The sequence below is a fragment of the Tyto alba genome, unplaced genomic scaffold, assembly GCF_018691265.1.
Source record: "Tyto alba isolate M040663 unplaced genomic scaffold, T.alba_DEE_v4.0 Super-Scaffold_14, whole genome shotgun sequence".
In the NCBI taxonomy this organism is placed as follows: domain Eukaryota; kingdom Metazoa; phylum Chordata; class Aves; order Strigiformes; family Tytonidae; genus Tyto; species Tyto alba.
In genome coordinates this window covers 13,384,597-13,404,810 of record NW_024881276.1, presented here as the reverse complement: position 1 = coordinate 13,404,810, position 20,214 = coordinate 13,384,597, and the positions used below count along the sequence as shown (strand labels likewise).

General features: G+C 37.3%; 1 protein-coding gene across 1 annotated transcript in view; it reads left to right on the top strand.

Moving 5' to 3' along the window:
* Window positions 1–20,214, top strand: part of ADGRG2 (adhesion G protein-coupled receptor G2) — a 61,877-nt gene that overhangs the window by 6,081 nt on the left and 35,582 nt on the right. The window contains exons 2-3 of the mRNA XM_042788578.1: window positions 5,885–6,003; window positions 11,718–12,335. Coding sequence (XP_042644512.1) covers window positions 5,886–6,003; window positions 11,718–12,335 — 736 coding nt within the window. The 5' untranslated portion in view covers window position 5,885. The remainder of the gene's footprint in view (window positions 1–5,884; window positions 6,004–11,717; window positions 12,336–20,214) is intronic.

Sequence of the window (20,214 nt, the reverse complement as noted above, 5' to 3'; positions counted from 1 at the left end):
ACTAAACAAAAGAATGGATTTCTTGGAGGGTTTTTCCTCCTGTTTATTTCTGTTAAGAACTGAACCAATGAGTTTTGCAGAAGACTGATGTTTATAGCTAAGTGGCTTGTTGCTCTCTGTAAGCCAATTTATGAAAAAGTAAAATATGGAACATCTTTGAAAACAGTAAGGATTTATGTCAAGAGGACATGTATGGAAGGTCCTTGAACTGGCTCTATACATTACCATTGCAGTCTTAGGAAAAGCTGGTGTCCTACATAAACTGACTGTGTAGAACACAGTATGCCTGTTTTTACAGCCTTTGATAAGAACTGGGGAAAATAAATGAAGACCAAGATATTATCAAACAGTAATCCTGTTGCTGTCCTCTGGAAAAACGCATTTAAAAAGCCTCCATGGAACAACATTTTTAAATCAATGGTGTTACTTCTGCTGTTAAGTCAGTGAATACTGTATGTGCCAAAATTCACAGTGACATAAGACTTTCCAACATAAACGTCCTCCCTATTACATCTAACTTGCTTCAGCCAAAATTTAAAAATAACATAAAAACTTCACTACATTTTGGTTCCAGTCTGGAAAATATAAGGAGTTGATGGAAGAAGTCTACAGTCTTATGCTTCTGAAAGTAATTAAAGGCATCAAGAAGTTCTCATAACTGGCAGTAGGATGTTTCTCTTGCTTTTTTCTGCCTTTTATCGCCTGGTATAGATTTGAATAATGCAGACTGTCATAGGACAACAGCCAGAAGCTTGCTATTCATTACCCTCCCCCTCAGTGGTAAATTCTATAAATTTGGGAAATATTTATATTGAAATCCAAGATTTTAATAGGGGATCTCTACAAAAGTAAACAGAATGAGCCCCAAAGACTATGGCTGAAATAAGTGTGACTTGAACAAAACAGCTTGAAGTTCAGCAGTAAACAGCATGGTTAGAAATCAGTGGTTGATTGCTTTGTGTCATGGTTTCCAGCGTGTTTCTGTTACAAACAGTTTATGCATTGGCAGTGAGAACTTTCTCTGGCTAAAACCTGGCATGAAAGAACTAATAGTTTTTTAAATTTTAAAGACTGACTGTAAATAGGTATATTCAACAAGAATCATAAAATTTGAATGTATTTTTTAAAAAGTGTTTTAACAAAGTATACTACAGCATAGAACAGCTGTATTTATGTTTTGCACTTCCTTTAAGGCTATTGAAAATCTGTCTGCTGTAATGCAAGGCAAGCAAATGGCTTAAGGTAAGCCCTGTATCTCTTGATATGTCACCTGTGGGTGCACACTTGGAAAGCAGTCCAGGTTGCTCACACTGCACTTTGGAGCTGCACCATGCAGTTCCCCTTGAGGCTGGTTGCAGAGGCATGGACTCCATCTCCTCTGCCTTCCACTGGTGTTTGTAACACAAGGCCAGCTTCCTGGGACACCTCAAAGTCATTTCACTGTGGATATTTCTGACTGACCTGCTAGGTGAAGGGCTTTAAAAACACCAACTTCACATAATGTTACTCATCTTTCAGGGGTACAAAGCTGGGTGCAGCAGAGTAAACAGTAAAAAGCTTACAGGCCTTGGTTTTGACAGTTTTCTTGCCTGCTCTTGTAAGTTGCTGTTGGCATGCTGACCTTCATCCCTCTATTCTGCCCATCCTTCTGCAGCAGGCTCCCTGTCACAGTGTTTGTCTCAGTCAACCTGTTAGATTTCAGTAACTTCTCCTGCAGAAACTCTGTGCTCTTTAGGCAGGTAAAACTCCCATTGTGTTGAAGGACTGTTCCATCAAAAAAATAGTAAGATAGCAAGACATAAGCTCATTAACACTAATTATAAGAATACAGACTCCTCTTTATACCATCTTCCTGTCTTCACTTCCAGTAACCTCTTTAATTTCCAGAGAATGCGATATTAATGCAGAACTGCAACATGTATAATACAACATGCAAAACAACCATCTAATTTTTTGAAGTACGTTTGTTCATTTGTCTTAAAAAAAGTTCTATCAATTCTGGTTGCACTTCCAAGTTAATGACATAGTATGAGATGTTGTGAGCCGAGGTACCAATGCTACAAAATTCTCACTGGTCAAAATAGAACACTCTTCGTGGAGAGCAAACAAGAGGGAATAGATTTATGCCTAGAGCCCTTACCTCCTGTTTTCTGAATTTCCATTTTATCGACGATAAAGAAAAGTAACTGATTATATTCTCTTCTACTTCAGGCAGTTAGCTCTTTGTAAATGGAAGTAACTTAATTGTTATTTGAGAATAGTAAGTGAGAAAGCAAAGACAGCCAGTTATATCTTTACATGCAGCTTGTGCATAGAATTCTTTCCCACACTTCGGTGGCTCAGCAGTTGTGCCCAGTAGCTATTGTACTTGATTAGATTTGCCTGATTTACAAGTGACATTTTTTCATCCTACTGTAAAAACTATGCAGGTTCATGCTGGGCTCTCTGAGTCATGCTGTATTAATCTATTATAATGAACAATAAAATTGTTCATTTGAACAAATGAACAAAATTGGTAACAAATGAAAAAAATCACTTATGGCTAATTCTGTAATGTCCACAACTATATATTTACAATTACATTACTTTTCAGGGTCACTATTAAGAGTAGAGCTTTAGAATTCCAATACAAAGAAGGGCTTAAATAAATTTAAGAGAAACATAATATCCAGATGTTTCGGAATGTACCATATGGTCTTTATTTCAAAAGATATGGTGAAATGATATTTCATGTCTTGCTTTTTTAAAAAAAAATCTAAAAATATCTATCAGTCTTAGCACCATCTTTTCCTTTGATAGCGTCTAAACAGCATTGTTGCAAAAAGGAAGAAACACTGAGGTTGTTTTCCTTACTCTTAATTGTATTTTTTATCTGGACATTGGAACAAATCTTGAACTAGCATAAATGTCCAAATTCTTGTAGAAAGTCAGTTGAACTGTGACCATGTCAGGATGTTGCTTTATACATTTACTCACTTTCCTGCTGTCCCTGGGACCGTTAATCTGCGCTCATAGGTTTCAATAGCTTCAGAGTTCTTGATGTGACTGTATTTTACCAACAAGAGTATGTGCTTCTGTCCCCATTTCTTTGTTAGGCCCATCTCAGGAAATGAGAACAATGTCAAAAAAAAACAGAGGGGGTAGAAACCTAAATGTGCTGAAAGTATTTTATTTCATTTTAACATTGGACAAATACTAGCAAAGCTCACTCTTGAAGGCCTGAGTTAGAGGAACATCATAGTACTCAGGCAGAGCTGGAGTCTGAACGAGGAATTTCTTGGCTCCTGCCCTCAAATTTAGACTCTTGGAATGCAGTTGTTACTTCTGGTGGATGGGGCACTAACATGATTGTCTAATGAGGTATACTGGACCAAATAGAAGGCACTCTTGATGGTAGGGGAGTAAACCTTTATCCTAGTCAGCTCATTTCATGTATATCTCTTTGCAGAACTGAGGCTTGAGGAGGAAACTAAATGCAGGGAATGTAGAAACATTCTGAATCAGCATGTATGACACAGAGCAACCATTTTGCTTCAGTACTTAACCAGCATTGATGGCTAAACTTGTGGGTGCCACTGCGTATTTTTGGGATACATCCCATTCACATTTCAACTCTTGATGTCTAGACAGTAGAGGCAAAGGATTCTGGAATTTTTGTTTGATTTGTTGACTAAATACATCACTATGGATAGAGGGTTTACTGTACAAAAGAAGAGATGTCCCCATAAAAGGAAGGAATAGATGTGCAGCTTGGTTTTGCTTGGAAGTGACATAATTTGAGACAAGAATGGGAAGCGTGAGTAGGCAAAGAAAGGAAGCACAGCTTTTGGATAGGCATCTTCTAACCCTGGTAAATTATATTGTAGGTGCACAGTCCTTGAAGTTGTCAAATAGATTTAAGCATGGCAGTTTTCATTATCAGGTTCTTAGGATAACTTATGTAATTCTGCTACTTAGTTTGCTGACTGAACAGCTTTATTAATACATAGTTTTTTAGCATGCAAGAGAAGCAAGCTGAAGACAGATTTGGACATGTTGCCTGTGAATCTTAAGAAAGCTAGCCCGTCTTTGACATTTCTTGCTCCTTTTACTTGTTTTTGTTTGGTTTTGGTCTATTCCTGCATAGGATTATGTGTATTAGCTATGTCCATTGTTACACCATTTATTTTCTCTCATCTTTAGTATGTTTGATTTTTGTATTCCTTTTATCAATAGCCTTTCTTCCTGCAGGTTAACATCTGCAGCACCCATGCAGATGTCATTCATGATATTGCCACAGTTTGACTGTTACTTCCTTAGTGTACTTCAATTTTAAATATAGCATCCAGAATCTGCAAAGTGGAAGCAGTATGTGTCATCATCCAGATTGGTCTGTTTCAGTGCAATCAATATGATTTTATTTTTCTGCTAGAAATATCACATACTATGTAATTATTGAAAACGCTGTCTGGCAACAGTGTTTCAGTTCTCTGTTTTTAAAAAGCCTTTACTTTATGTTTTCTATGTTACGTTATTATATAATTTATTTGCATGCACATTTAATCAGTTTCCAAAATGTCAACTACCTAGCAACTTCACTGTTTCTCAGTTTATTCCTCTAGCACTGCTCTTGGAGAGCCCAGCCTATAGTAACCATTTTATGCTATGAAATACTTACATTAATGTGAATGCTTACAAAAAATACAATTTAGCTATAACCTGAACATGAATTTACAACTCTTGAAAGAGTTCACAATTTGCAGTCCGAGAAAAGAAGGGAAACTATTGCAGCCTGATACAGCATGTATAAAAATACAATAAAGTTCGTGAGCAGTATGAATGCTTGCTGATACGCCCACACATGCACCAAATTTGATGGCAAAGTTAAACTTCTGGTGTCATGCAGAATGCTCTGGTCTACCATAAAGCTGATACATTAAAGATAAACATTACACAAAGTTTACTGCTGTGTATTTGTTTCAAGAATCATTTATAGAATCACTTGTAACTATCTCTAAACCTTTTTATTTAAGAAGTAACGCATGCAAAAATCACATGAACATTTCACTTAATGTTTCATCATACAAAATATTAAGAAGATATACCTCTTTTGGAAAGATCTCTTTTAAAAAGGTATATAATTTCACAGAACTTTATCTCTTATAGTAGGAGCAATATTCTTTTTCCACCACCATGTCATGTTGCTCACTTAAGCAACCATCACTAAGCAGAACTGTGGAGAAGCCAGGTTTTCGTGATACTCTCCATGAATTTGCTGCCCACAGTGACTTGTGGCATTTCTCAGTTTTTTTTGCAGTAGTTTCTTGCTTTGAGAATAAGATGAGGATCAGGAATCAAACTCTTACTTCTTCCTTAGGAGTTCACAGTGTTGCTATTAAAATGTCAGATGACAGAACCTGTGGGTAGAGAACTGAAGAGATGCTTTCTATGTACTTACTGAGATTAACAAAGCTTTTGGATACAGTCTCCAAGCTTGCTCTCTGGCTGCTTTTTGTAGGTTGTTGTGGTTTGTTTGTTTGTTTGTTTTTATTTTTTTTTTTTTTGTTGTTGTTGTTGATTGGTTGATTTTTCAAATGTTGAAAGCCTTATTTGTACAAGGACTCATGGCCATGCTTTGATGTATTTGTGAGTCTTTGGAGAATTAGAGCTTGTGTGGGGTTTCTTTTGGTTTTCTTTTTTTTTTTCCTTTCAGCAAACAGCTCTTTCTTTCTTGGTAACCTGGCAATATACAGTGTATTTGTGCATTTCTGTATGATATATACCAAACAGTGTAACAGGGTTGAAAAGATTTACACTCTTGGGCTGGAAACGTAAATTGTCATAATATCTGCACATCTGCACTTTTTTTAGTCATTGTGGTTTATTTATTTATTTTTTCTTCTAGAATGGTTGCCTGGGGAAAACAGCACTGCTGTGTTGGCCGAATACAGGACATTTTCTTGAGATTCAGGATTGTTCTAGCAGTCCTTTTACTTCATTTGTTCCTGGCTACAGCAGGCAAAGGTAACACAATTTTTTCCTGATTTATCTAGTGTTGGTATTCAAAATAAATAACATTAGTCTTGATGAACAGGACTTTTGAATATATTCAGAACAGGCAGGTTTCTGCCCTCTTGAAACCAAGATGAAAAAGTGCCATTAATAAGAAATGAAACCATTGGTGCTTAGCACTTTGGATTTCTATACCCTATGTATTTGTTTTCATAAAAATCAGCAATAGTAACTTCTTTTCAGCTATAGATGAGGAAAGAACGTAAACACAATGTGTAATAACAAGACAAATTACTCTCCTGCTATTTTTTTAAATTGAAAGTGTTACTATTTTCAGAACATGTTGTTAAATCTTTTATACTGCTCTTACACAAACACCACAAGACTCTTTAAGCTTCACTCTACTTAGTGCATGTATGAGCATAGAATATCTCCTGCGTAGCTCTTGGTTGTGGATCTGAATATGCCTAGGGAAAAGGTCGTAAGGTCTAAAACATGTAGCAGAAATTAAGTGTTTGCATTTGACAGTCTATGCTCTTTATAGACAGTAAATGAAAAATAAATGCATAAGGTTCTTGTACAAATTGGGTAACTGACATGTATGAGGTACAGTAGAATCAGCAATTTGTGTTTTATTTGTGGCTATTCTGTAAGCTGGCAGATAAAAGTCTGTCACTACTCTGGACCTCAACTGATATAAATAACAATATCTGTCATTCATAAAACTTCCTTATATCAATAATGTGTGCTACATTTATCAGTAACAATAATAAGTGTTGGTAATGTGCATGGAATAGTAAAAAATTAGAAGTGTTTTTTGACATGTACTTAATGGCTAGTTTTAGAAACTGCTTCCTATGTCATGGCATGTTATTTTACTCCAGAAGGTCAGAGTTTCTTGTAGTTTTTGTAAGTATGCCTGCTTAATGACATTGTACTAGGAATGAAATTTCATAGCTTTACAGACTGGACTAATTCTTATTCTAATTCTCCAAATGTAGTCATTTTCATAAAATGAAGCTTTCATTGAGACAGAATTTGAGATTCAGGTGATAAAACTGTTACTAAGATGGTAAGGTGTTAACCTCATGTAGTCTAAATAGTAAAAATGACAGGACTTCTCAACATATGGGTGTATGTCATACAAGAATTTTCCCAGGGAAAATTCAACTGCATCTAGAGTTCTGAGGAAGCAGGGATTTTGTCTTTCACCTACATATCACTTGCAAGTGTCAGTAATCCTTCAGGAAAACTTAAAATAATGCAAGGGTTTATTTATGGTTCTGCCTTTTTTTTGTTTGTTTGTTTTTTTAGCCTGTTAGCTCTGTCAGCAGCATCTCTACTCAGTTCTCTCCTCATCTAAGGTGCCAAAGTATGTTTGTGTTATCCAGGAAATATGAAGAGAGAAGAAATGCCTGTGTTCTTTCCGATGTTTAGGACACTCTGGATAATGTGGCGAATGAAAAGGAGGGTTGAAAAGAATTTTGAGGAAATAGGTCTTAGCTTCATATTGCCAAAACATTCAGCAGAATCAAGTGACCCACATGTAGAAAGTTTAGAGTTTTAAACTTTTCATGAAGAAAAGTTATGAGCTCTAGGCAGAATACGTTAGGATGCAAGATTCTCGTGATGTCATCTTAATGGACTGTAGCAAGCCAAATGTGTTACAGGTGGCAAACACTTGCATACAAATTAATGACTATTGTTGTTACTGGTAAAAGCCAGATTGTGCAGATACATAAACTTGTGACTATTCTTATTCAAGAGAATACTCAACTGTATTAATGCTTAGCTATACTGATAGAGTAGCTATTAGTAATGTAAGGAAAATAACACCGGTGCTTATGTAGAAGATCTGCTCCTTTATGTCTAATTCTTACTACGTACGGTTGGCTCTTTCTTATAAAGTTATCAATTACTATGTGAAAATGTTTGCAAAAAATGTTACATTTTTGGTTTACATTTGCATTACCTTGTCTTTCTCAGAAAGTTTATTTTAAATGTTTGAAAGTATGTGCATACATTTTAGGATTTCTTTTAGGGCTAAAGAGAACACACTTATTAAGTGGATGCTCTTAGTTTTAGTGAGGGTAAAACCCTCAGGTTTTGCATCTATTAGAGATAAATATGTTAAGAAGGAACAATTTGCATTTCTGAAAGAGGTTAAGTGCTTGAATACAATAAATGATACTGAAAAGTCAGCCCATAATTACTATTGCATGGAGTTTCCTTGACTCCAAATTGTGATAATTGCTTATTTTTCTTACTCGGGAGATGTTTTGAGCATTCTTTCTACTATGCTACCTTTTCTGTGCTGTAGTGATAAAGGTATGTTCATGGCTAGGTGTCTGAGTGTGATTTGTACTGTCTGGACCCAAAGGAACTAATTGTAAGCCAGGAATGCCACTGTCAGAGCACAGCCAGTTCCAGCTCCTTGGTTCTGTGGTCAAGGGTGGGCCACAGCCCACAAGTACCATTACTAAAGAAAATAAGTGATGATTAACAGAACTTCCAAAAGCTTTAAAGTAATGCTATTTCCTACTTACGTTGCATCCACCCACATATCAAACAGACTAAGCCAAGATGATGTTGATAATTAATTTAACTAATTTAACACTGTACTGCATGTGTTCCACTTCGAACAGTGAAGTGCGTTTTCTGACTATAGTTACAATTTCTTTTGTGCTTTTTCAGTCTTCATTGGGTAGGCAAACCATACAAAATTTCCCAAGCCTTTCTTGTATCAATTCAGATAGCATTGGTATCTATTTTCTTAACTTTGGTACCCCTTTGGCACCTTTTTTTTTCTTGAACTATTTAGAGCAAAATGGGCCAGACTTTCCAGTTTCCAGAAGGGTAGAACTGTCTAAACTCTTCTGTTAGTTTAAATTAATTTATCAGGCCTTGCATACTGATCAACAGCAGTCTTCCTGAGTGATAAAAAACAGACTAGGAGAATCATCAGCAGAATTAGTCTCGTTTTGCAACATTTCTGTTGGTTACCTACAAGTTTATGTCCACTTTGTCTCCCTTGACAACTCTGTAGTGTCAGTTCCCCTAAAGAATGTAGTAGGATTTTGCAGCCCTTTATTTAATTCACTGTTGGCACATAAACACTGACTTAATGCTTACCATGAAATCAGACCTCTCTCAGAATTTGTTCACTTCCAAAATCAAGTCTGCTGATGGTACCTCAAGTTTTGATTAACGTTTTTGCTCATGAATGGACTTTCAGTCTTTCAATCTGGATAGCTAACAGTGACTTCAAGTTTTGAAGCTATGTCAGGAAACTTCCTTAATTGATCACTTTGGCCATCTGCACACTCAAGATTGCTTACACGGATTTTGGAGGGTATAAGAATCATGCAAATACACTTCTGACATATGGTCTCTGAGGAACAGCAGCTGCATCAAGTCTTTCAAAACCTTCAGCGTAATTCCTACTTAATAATGAAAGACTTCAGCAATTATTTTTCTCTGGAGAGACTGTCAAAAGTGTTGGCATATAACTGTACATCTAGCTAGCTGTTTCCTTTGTAAAATCAGTTTCCTCATGATCTGTCCTAACTTGAAGGTAGCAAATTGATTTCAATTTTAGTCATCCTTTTACTAAAAAGGTTAAGTACATTTGAGTCTGTATCTAAAAATCTCCGCTGTTGTGACGCTTTCCCCTGCTGCCCAATCTTCGTCACCCCAGATTTTCAGTCATGTTTTAAAAACTAGTTTTCTGTGCTGAACTGTTCTTAGCTGAGTATCCCAGAGTTTGCTTTTAGGCTCTGACAAATGGCCAAACTGAATGTGTGAATTCATGATGTATAGAGTTGGGTGGGAGGAGCGTAGTGCCACTGCTTGCAGTTGCGTCTAGTGTGTTTTTCCTCTCCGTTGCTGTGGAACCATTTTAAGTATTACCTTGCCATTCAGAATCCACTGTCTGCTATTTAGGATTTTCACCTAATTCAGCCTGCACCTTGAAAGTTTTTTGTTTGATCTATAGACTTCTATGGCACTTTCATGATGTATGTTGAACTTCTGGAATGATTCAGGGTTGTAAAAGATAACTACAGGTTTTTGATAATTAGCATCACAAAAGGAGTCTGAAAGCTGTAGTATGCAACAAGAATAGTTATCAATGATTTTCCATGAAACTGGTTTATATATTTTGTTTCAAACTTTTTCTGGTAGCTTGTACCTATCGAGCTGCACTTGGAAATTAGGAGCTTCCTCATGTTTGTTCATTTGTTGCTATTGAGAAAGAAATTTGAAAGTCCAGTGGTCAAGAGACAGAAAAGTTGAACACATTTCTGATTCAGAATTGGCCCGATGAAAGCTGATGCTCTGGTTGGTTGAGAAGATCATGGAAGACCTGGCTGTGATCTTGACAGCTAATTAGGACTATGAATGTAACCTACCTTGGAAAATAAATCTGATCCAAGTTACTTTGAAATTTTTCACAGAGGAGCTAATGGAAAGGCTTTCTTCCTATATTGACTGATCTTTTCCTGCTATCCAACCCTGACCAATCATGATGAATCACATCCTCTGAAGAGTACATAAAAGCTCTACATATATTGATAGATAAATGCCTCCTTAAAGGTGTCAGTAATGTGTTCTCTTGCACTGGCTGAGCATCTACCAGGCTGTTTCATTTTTTCTGTAGTTCCATTTCATGTCCTATAAGAGTTTTTCTTAGGTTGGAGTTATTTATATGCTGATGAGTGCACCATAAAGCAATCAAACATGATAATGATTGTGCATTTAGAATGTGCATTTTTCCACAAAATGAGAGTCAGCTCCAAAGAGCTTACATCTGCAGCCACAAAAAACTGTGCTTTCCTGTGGTGGGACAATGGAGGAAATGAGAAACCTGCAAGAACTTACAAGTTATGATCAAGTTCCAGTGTTTGGGACATTCCCTGGCACTGCTCATTTTATCAGCATTGACAGAGCCTGACACCTTCTTTTCACCAATAAATTTACTGTTAGCACCTAAAATTCTACTTACTGCCATAGCTGAACTCTGGGTTGCCACCATCTCAATGCCTCAGTAGATTTGACATTCACAGACCAGATATCTCTGCAAGTAAATGCCCTGGTAGAGAACAGGGAAAGGGGGCTGGATGGGATTTAAGTATTAAAAACAACAGTGGCTCCAAAACATTTTTCCTGAAAGCTACCTAAACTCATTCTCTTCTAGAATATGGCTATTTTCTACCTTTCTTGCTGAAACTCTGCCAGTATGCAGCAGAGGATTTAAGAATCTCAAGGTTGGAAAAAAATGGCATGGAGAAGCATGATCTTATTCAGAGAAGAGGATGCAAGGCTGGGACATGAGAAGGCAGTAAGGGCTGTAGTCCCATCTTCTGGCTCTGTTTCTGTATTTTACCCAGTACCAAATGCAAAATACCTGTGCAGTACTGGGAACAAGAACCAGGATCTGTGATTCTCTTTTTGCCTCCCACTTGTGGTTTGAGTGCTGCCTTAGAGAGCTACATGATCATCCTTTGTCTTGTGAGTTTTACTTCTAAGCTTTCATGAGCCTCCAAATTTGCTGCTTCCCCAGTACCGAAAAAGCAAAAGAGAAGGATACAAGGTTGTTTTGTAATGTGTTGTTTTGAAAACTCCTAGGTTCAGTACAATAGGAACAGTACAATATGTAAGAATAACATTCATATAGACAATCCTTTTAAAAATGAAATAATTTCACAATTCACCTTTTCTTTATTTAGATCAGGAGGATTTCTTAGGACAATATAAAGCCGTCTTTAAGACTGCATGCAAAGATCCTTGGATTATGTCACCAAGAATTTCTCTGCATCCCTTGAAAGAATTTATTGTATGTGTGCGCCTCAAGCTATATTCCTCAGATAGTCCCTGGACAGCATATGTATACAATCAAGAAACACCTCACACCAATCTCTCTGCAAATAAGTATGATCTTGGACTTACAGGAGATCACGGTAAATTGAGAATATGGTTGTTTGGAAATCAAATAAATACAACAGCAAGACTTGATGAAAACACTTGGAACCAAATATGTATTCAGTGGAAAGGTGAAGATGAGGAGATGAAGGTATTCATAAATGAAACAAAAAAAGTGAACAAAAAACTAACTGGGAAAGTTAATTTCCCTGGAAAGGGGAAGTTCTTACTTGGCTGTTCAAAGCTGCCGGGTACAGCTACGTCACCTAACCTGGGCATGACTGGTGAGCTGTACATGTTCAGAATGTGGGATAAAGCAAATATAAAGCAATCTCTGAACTGTGAAGATAGTGGTGTTATACGCTGGAGGAAGGAGGATTGGGACTATAATGAGACAATAGAAGAGGATAACTCATTGCCATGTGGTAAGTACCATTGCACCCCTGTTTTTAAAATAGTATTTTTGTCAAAAGTTGATCCAAATGCTTCTAACAGTTCTCTTCCAGATTTTACAAAGTATTTGTCTATCAGTAATTTCTATCTAAATGCTCAATGAGATCATGTGAGGATCTGCAGCTTTTTCCAGCTTTTATTCGAATGTAAAAAGCATAGCAGCAGTCCTTTAAAGACGTTAAACTTTAGTGTCTGTCTACTGTCCATATAGTGGTAATGACAGCAGGATGCATCCAACCCAAACTCCTTGGAGTACTAGGGCTTTCTATCAATGTCATTTAAAAATAATTAATTTACATACCTTCTGTTCAGGAAAGGTCTGTCTGACAAACCAGGACTCATGGAGAATGCCTAACACTGGATCACAATGAATGAAATGTCTCTGCTGGCCTGGTGCTGTAGTTGGGAGCACATCTTCTCTGTTGGGTTGTGTGATTTGGGAGAAGAGCTAAAAGAAAAGATGTCTTTCTTTTGTTCATGTGTGACTGTGTTTGAAGGAACACCATCTGAGGGCTGAAAGGGGGAACATTCTGGCTACCAGACAAAAATTTGGTACAAATAAAGTCTGAGAGAGATCTGTCTGGATAGTGGGATAAAACGTGGTCAGAATGGAGCACCAGATTATCTTTCTCTGAGGCACGGAAAGAACAACCTTCTTATTTTCAGCTCCAGCACTTTCTGCCCTTTCTGTCCCCAAGGAATATAGAGCATCCTTAAGCATCACAAGGCAGCTTGCTTAGGCAATGCCCAAGCTCAGCCCCAACTGATTAATGATTTTAGAATTAGTGATTTAGGGACTTGTGGAATCCTTTGTCTAACTGCAAGAGCTCTCTAGTGAGTGTGCAAGATGAGTGGTTTCCAAAGCTCTGTTGCTTAGCCAAATTGAACTTTAATTATGCTGACAGAGGGTTGTTTCAGTACAGATGCCATCTCTACTGCCAAATAGAAGTCATCGCATCTAGATAACTTGGGAGAATAACAGCTTTTCGAAGAAAAGTCCATTAGATTTTTTTTAACAGTTTATTTGCCTATTTTCAGGAATAGATGCATTTTAGCTGATTTCCCTCCCCCTCCAAGTCAGCCTGTGAAAGGCATATACTTAGCAAATGTCAGTCCAACGATTAAACAAAACCAAAGCATTGACAGTAGGAACATATAATAGTCATCGTCAGGCAATTTTAATTGATGGTGCTATTGGTCTTGCAATCTGATTTCTTTTCATAAGTTCCTCTGTACAGCTGTGTAAAAATTATCTGATTTTGGGGGCTTCTCTGTTTTTGTTAAAACAGAGGGACTTTAAGTAGCAAGTCCTCAGAAATACCTGATTTTGCATCTGCAAAGAATGTAATTGGCAAAGGACTAAAGCTTAGGAAAGGGCTATGTCTCCCGTGTAGGCACAAAAGGTGAAAAGGAAGTGGTTCATTACAGTCATAATTGTGCTGGAGGACAAGTTTCAGGATTTTTATTATGACCTGGTTAGCATTTTGTGCCAACATAAAACAACAATTTGAAAACCGTTCAGTCAAAAGTTACCATGCTTTCTGTGATTTCTCCTTTGCTTAACCACTCAGAATCTTTGTGCAGTGTAAGCCATTATCTAATTTTTGTCTCATAGGCAGTGATCCACTTCATGAATAAGTCTAGATTTACTTAATGTCACAGTATTAGCTTGTTTCCATCCCTCCTTTTCCTGCCTTCTTGTTGACTCTTCAGATTATTTTTCTTTTGGTTTTATTATTTATTTTTATAATAATTTTCAGATTACCAAAAATGTGTTTAGCTTTTTCTTAACCACGTGAGGTCTAATAAAGACCAGAATCCTGATTCTGATAAGATTTACACGCATGTTTAGCACTTAAAGGCATGATTAACTTTAACCAAGAAGTTCACTGCCCAGAAGTGGACGGGATTACCTTTGCAGTAGCTACATATTTTATGCATCTGAAGATTTGCAAGAAAGGACATATCTGACTGCTTTCTAGTTTGTGGTGAAGGCTGAGCCCATTTTTTGGACTAATAGAACTTAGCAATATCAGACTTGTAGATCTGAGTTAAAGATGCAACTCTTGCTTCTTTCAGTCACTCAGTCTTCTGGTTCTCTTCTTGGTGTAGCCATTGCATGCTGAGCTGGTGTAAATACTGCAGGTAGGGCCAAAGAGGGAAGGAGGCCCTGCACACCGTGCGTCACTAACCTTCCACTTACATTCCTCAGGTTCCTTTGATAATTCTCCTTTTGTTGAGAATAAGAAGTAGCATAACAGCTGTGATATGGAGAAAGAGTGCCACAGATCGAATGTATCTCACTTTAAAGATCATCTCCTGGTATTTAAAAATATGTAAGTGGAGACAGATGTGCTCACCGTTCCAAATGCCAACGTTGGAAAATATCTTGTTCCTCGATGATTGATTCTTATTTAGCTACATACTTTAATGTGGACAATATGAATGATACCACTATTATCTCTGCATAATCCAAGAAAAAAGTGCACTAAGTAATATAAAGCTCTGGGTGATTTAAGAGAATACAAACCCACAAGAAAATAGGTGAGTTTAAAATACTAAATGCTTGAAAAGAAATTTTAGTCATCTGTGAGTACCCGCTCTTCAGTTTTCAATTTTTACATGGGATATTTGCAAGTTGCCTTTAATAATAACTTGACAACTGGAAAAAATGTACTGTTTAAACATTAATAATTCCAGTTACACATTAAACAGTAATGTTCTTAATCCAAATATAAATATCCAAACTGTTACACTGTATTTATGCAAGGAACACAGAGATTTATGCAAAGAGCACAGAGATATCTTTTTACAAATTTCAGTGAATAAATAAATTATTTACGGCATAAATGTAAATAACATCACTGACAGTAAAGCACTCTCATTTCATTTGTGGTAACAATGACTTAACTTTTAGTAGGAGTCCAGTGCCTGTTCCTTTTGGTTGCAGATTTTTACATTAATACAATTCAGTGTCTATATTGTGGCATTTTAGATTTTTCTAAACTGTCCTGTCCAACCTTCAAGATGAAAGTGTTGCCCTCTCTTTTCCATGTATCCTTTTCACTCCCAGTATTGCTGAGCCTGCTACTGGTGTTGCTGGAGGAGGTTTCCAGGCTTGCGAGAACACAGCAGATTAATAGTGGTGGGAAAAATGGGAAGTGACCGGTGCCCTGTGTGACTATTTTGCCTTTGCATGGTCAAAGAGGAAAACTTCAGTTCAGGCTGTTCTAGTGTGCAGGTGTGGGCGATAGGAGGTATGATTTAGGCTCATGTAATCCCTTTTAAAGATTTCCCAAGTGGTGTGCACTTCTGATGACAGGATCAGCTTTCTTGGAAGGGTGGGTGGAGTCCCAAGGCTTCACCGCAGGCAGAAGGTGGAAATGTAGCTGCCACTCACCCACTCATCCAGTCTGCATCCCAGTCTGTTGGGTACCAAACTTTGGACCATATTGTTACGCTTACTGACTGGATCGTGAAAGCTGGAGATGAAAAACTAAACTATTTGCCCCAATATAATTTTCTTTCTAAAACTGTAAGGACAGAATAATACAGAAACCTGTAGAAGCTGTTAAAGGAAGTAAATGTGACAGGGAAAAAAAATACGTAACTCTGGAGTGCCTATCTGATGAGTCATGTACCACTCTACTTTTTACCTATTAACAGAATGCATGTTTGACCTTCCCTTTCTTTGCTCTTGTTGCTTTCCTCTTCTGTGATATCAAAAGAAGTAGCTTTTTGGACATCAGCCTACCAGAGAAGAGGTGATTTGATTCACCTCAGTATCTAATACAAAAACCTGTGTAACATCAAAACTGAGTTAAAAATATTGCACCTAAATTTTCTGTTAAGGATACTAAAATGAACTGGCCAAAGTGACAGCCTGGTGTGAACAAGCACTTTCATAATTTTCTTACATTTGCTTCTGTCCAGTAGCCAATGATGACTCATCCTTTCTTCCATGGTACCACTGCTAAGAGTCAAAGCAGACACGAGGTGTCATAAGAGGCACCAAAACATAAAATTAAGATTGCACTTAGTTTTACCTTATAAACTTACTCAATGTACCTCAAAATCTAACTTACATAAAAAGTCAATATGGACTAATGTCTACAGTGAAACAATTGGGGAGGATTTTTACGTGTTACTGTTATTAATGCCTTGTATGACAGGATGGTTCATTTTGGCAGAATGTTTATCCACCTGAAAGGTTTATCAAATGTTAAAGGAACCCAATCTCTTAATAGAAAATACGGATTTAATCTGAATATGAGAATTGAATGTTGTGTTTTCAGTGCCTATTTCTGTAAACAGATGGATTTTAGAACAGCACCATTTTGAAATTTTGCTGTTTGGGCTAACTCAGTTTTGTTCATAAGCAACTCCTGTGAAATATATTAATGCCAGGCATTTTCATATTGACTGTATCCTAGTAACACTGAATACAAATGGACGGTAGTTGCTGCACAGTACTGTAACTGGTATAATACATACTGATAACTGTTGTCTGTGAGAATGTTTAGATGAGAATTTGTAGACTTAAAAATGCAGTGTGGAATCTACTTTTTGATGTAAAATGGCTTTAATTATTTTTTTCTAAGCCAGAAAGTGATATTATGTATCTATTTTGAATGAAAACTTCCAATTTGTCATTTCTGATGAGGATTTTTAATGCAAATCAATTGCCCTGCCTGGATCTGTTGAATTTTCGGTGAAAAAACTTTCAGCACTAAGCTTGCTATCACGTCTTATCTAGAAAATCAGTTTTTTATTAATTTCCTGGTATTTTTGTGTGTATTTGTAAGTCAAAACTGATATTATCAGCAATCACAGTTGTTGTTATGACATTCTGTGGTGTCAGCCAGGTACTGTGGCATGGGGAGACCATATTACATAGCCACAAAAGTGTCCCTTGGGATTCTTCCATTCGGATTCTGCTGTTGATCTGTTTGTGAGAGCTGACATGGCGAAGGGTACCTTTAGTTTGAAGTAGTCCTGGGTGATAATACATACTGTTCTCATTTTTGGCATGTTTTTCAGTTAACATAAGTAAAATTTTAGGCACTTAATTTCCTAAACTTGTCATCTAGGCTGCAGAACATGTAAGTCCATAAATGTATGTTTTCCTGCCAGTAATGTTATCTTCTATGGATTGCCAGGGCTGTTGCTGTGCCTTAAATGTCCAGTGCCTATCTCATGTCTGGACCTGACAAGAAATAACTGCCCCTTGTGATCTGTCCTGAGAGACGGAGTCCAGCAGGCATAACCCTTCTTGCTGAACCATCCCCTGCCCCTCCACACCACACGAACTGGGCAGACTGGGTGTCCGTGTGGAGGCTCTAGTTCACTACAGTTCAGGTTCTTCTTCTCCTAAGAAAGCACTCTAGTTGCTGTCTCAGACTTGCTCAAAGGATGCTTTCTGCAAATGTTTAAAAGTGATCATGAAGTGTTAGGTAAAACAATATTAGCAGCAATACTATTCCCCTGAGATAGGGGAGCAAGAAGCAGCTGCCACTAACTTAGTTCTTGCACAGTGTTGTCTGCAGCCGGGTTTTAGCTGCTTCTCACTCCTCCACCCTGGAAAAACTGAACTGCTTCTGGCAGAGTGGGTTGCCTGAAGACAGGTGAATCAGAAAGGGTGTTGCCTTTCCAAAAATTTTAAGAAAATGTGTACTGATCATAAGTTAGATTGTAGGTAGGGAGAAAAAGAGGATATTTTTCAGTCTTCCAGTTGGAGATAGAACATTGTACACTGTTCATAATTTAAGGTTTTTTTCTGTATCCTGTGTCTAAGTTACTGAACAAAAGGAATGCTATAAGTGCCTTTGGTGCAGGGACCAGAACCATCCATCCCATCTTGACCACTGTGTTACAAAACCTCCTTCTCCCTTTCTTTCTCTTTGGCTGAATTAATTTTTGAATTATGCTTTACTTGGTGGAGCAGCTTCAGCAGGACATGTCTAGACCATGCCATCCTAACAGAGCCAGTAGACTGGTAGTTAAGATCTGTCATGCTAAGGAATGATGTAAGCACAGGGCAATTTTGTAGACAGGGCCAGTCACTGGTCTCTTTGAGAGACACATCAGTTTGTGGACCTAGCCTTAAGTACTGTATTAATGGATTCAGTCTCCTACCAGACTGGAGCTGCTAAAGTTACACTGGTTCTAATTGTCATACAGAGTCATTATGGGAAATGAAGGTTATCACAGTGCAAATACTGATTCCCGGGTAAGCATTTTGCAGCTGTGGTATGGAGCAATGGCAAGAGTTGCTAAACAGGTTTCATACCAGTGGAACAGTTTCCTGTGCCTATGCTAGATGGGATTCTCAAGTTGGCTTAGCTACCAATTTGTGTCAGAACAGTGCAAAGTGTTATGAAGACAGTAAGGGACTTGCTGCTTTTGTTTCTAATGATGCATGTTAGTAACAGAAACTGGTGCTTCTCTCATTTAATGCAGTTGTCTTTTCCATCAGAAAAAGACAGTTCTTGTGGAGATCTATTCTGTCTCCCTTGCCCGAAAAGCAAAGAATAATACTGAATAATGTTATTTGCCTATTTATTTGCTGTTTGGATCCTTGGGAGTGTTCTCTATTAGAGAAAATGTAGAAAAGTTTTGCTAAAATATGTAATGTCTAATTTTGAAATAGGATATTAGGTATGTTGATTTGATAATACTAAATTAAAAATATTGCAAATAAAAATGCATGGAGCAAATAAAATGAGGTTTCATATAGTAAGGATTTTTCTTGCTCTTATTGATTGTGAACAACCAAAAGGAAATACATTTTCTCTTAGGTTGTAATTAGCATACTTTGGGTTATTTTACTTTCCTTTTTACATGTCAACTTTAGGAATATTTTAGATTGGACTTTAATCTTTCTCCAAATAAACCCTATTCACTTTCTTTTCTAGTTCTTAAACACAACAAAAAAGAAGGGTTGACAAATGTAAGTGAAATTAAATAATGTATGACAGCCTCTCCTCATTCCCTCTTTCTCTATGCAAAGGTGATTCTGATGAAAGACTTGATTAGTGAACTTAATGCTGTACCTTGATCAGTGACAAGTCTCATTCTCACGGATAATTTCTACCACCTGTCGGCATGTGAATATTGTGCTGTAAGAGAAGTCATGGTTAGATTTGTGTCCAGAAAAAAGTGCCCTTCAAATTATGCATGCCATCATCACTTGCTGCATTTGCCAGCTCCATATCCATGGCATATGTTTAACTTATTTTGCTCCCTATACTGCTGGACTTATCATTAAAAGCATTTGGGATTTTTAGAGTTCACTATCTTCTTACAAACCTACAGTGCTAAACGTGTTAGCGGCCAATTTTCTTACCTATTTCAGGATACTACTACTTGTATTCTCAAAAATTCACAAAGTAGGTTGAAGGGATACGGAGGATGGGAAATGCAGTTAGTCTACAGTGATGATGTCTATACTGGCTCCTCAAGAGTATGTGAGAAAGCCCTTAAAGTCAGATTCCACAGGCAGGTTTTTTAAATTTTTTCAGCGGGCAGAGGAAGCAGTGTGGTGGTCTTTTCTGTGAGATGCTGAATACTTCAAGAGGTGGGTTGCTTTTGAGAATTTAATTTCCTCCAGCACCCTTTGATTGAAGATAAGGGCTTCTGCACAAGGTGCTAACCACTTAGTAAGACAGAATCAGTGTCAGGTAAATTTTTGGAGGTGGAATTCACTTCATGTGGGAGGAAAGCCAGTTTACCCACATATGGAAGGATACATTCTTCTCTATCCAAAGGGCCACTTCATATAGAATTGACTCAATTATTTTTACTCAACCCATTCTACCTTAAAAAAAACTATTTACTGTTTGAACAATACAG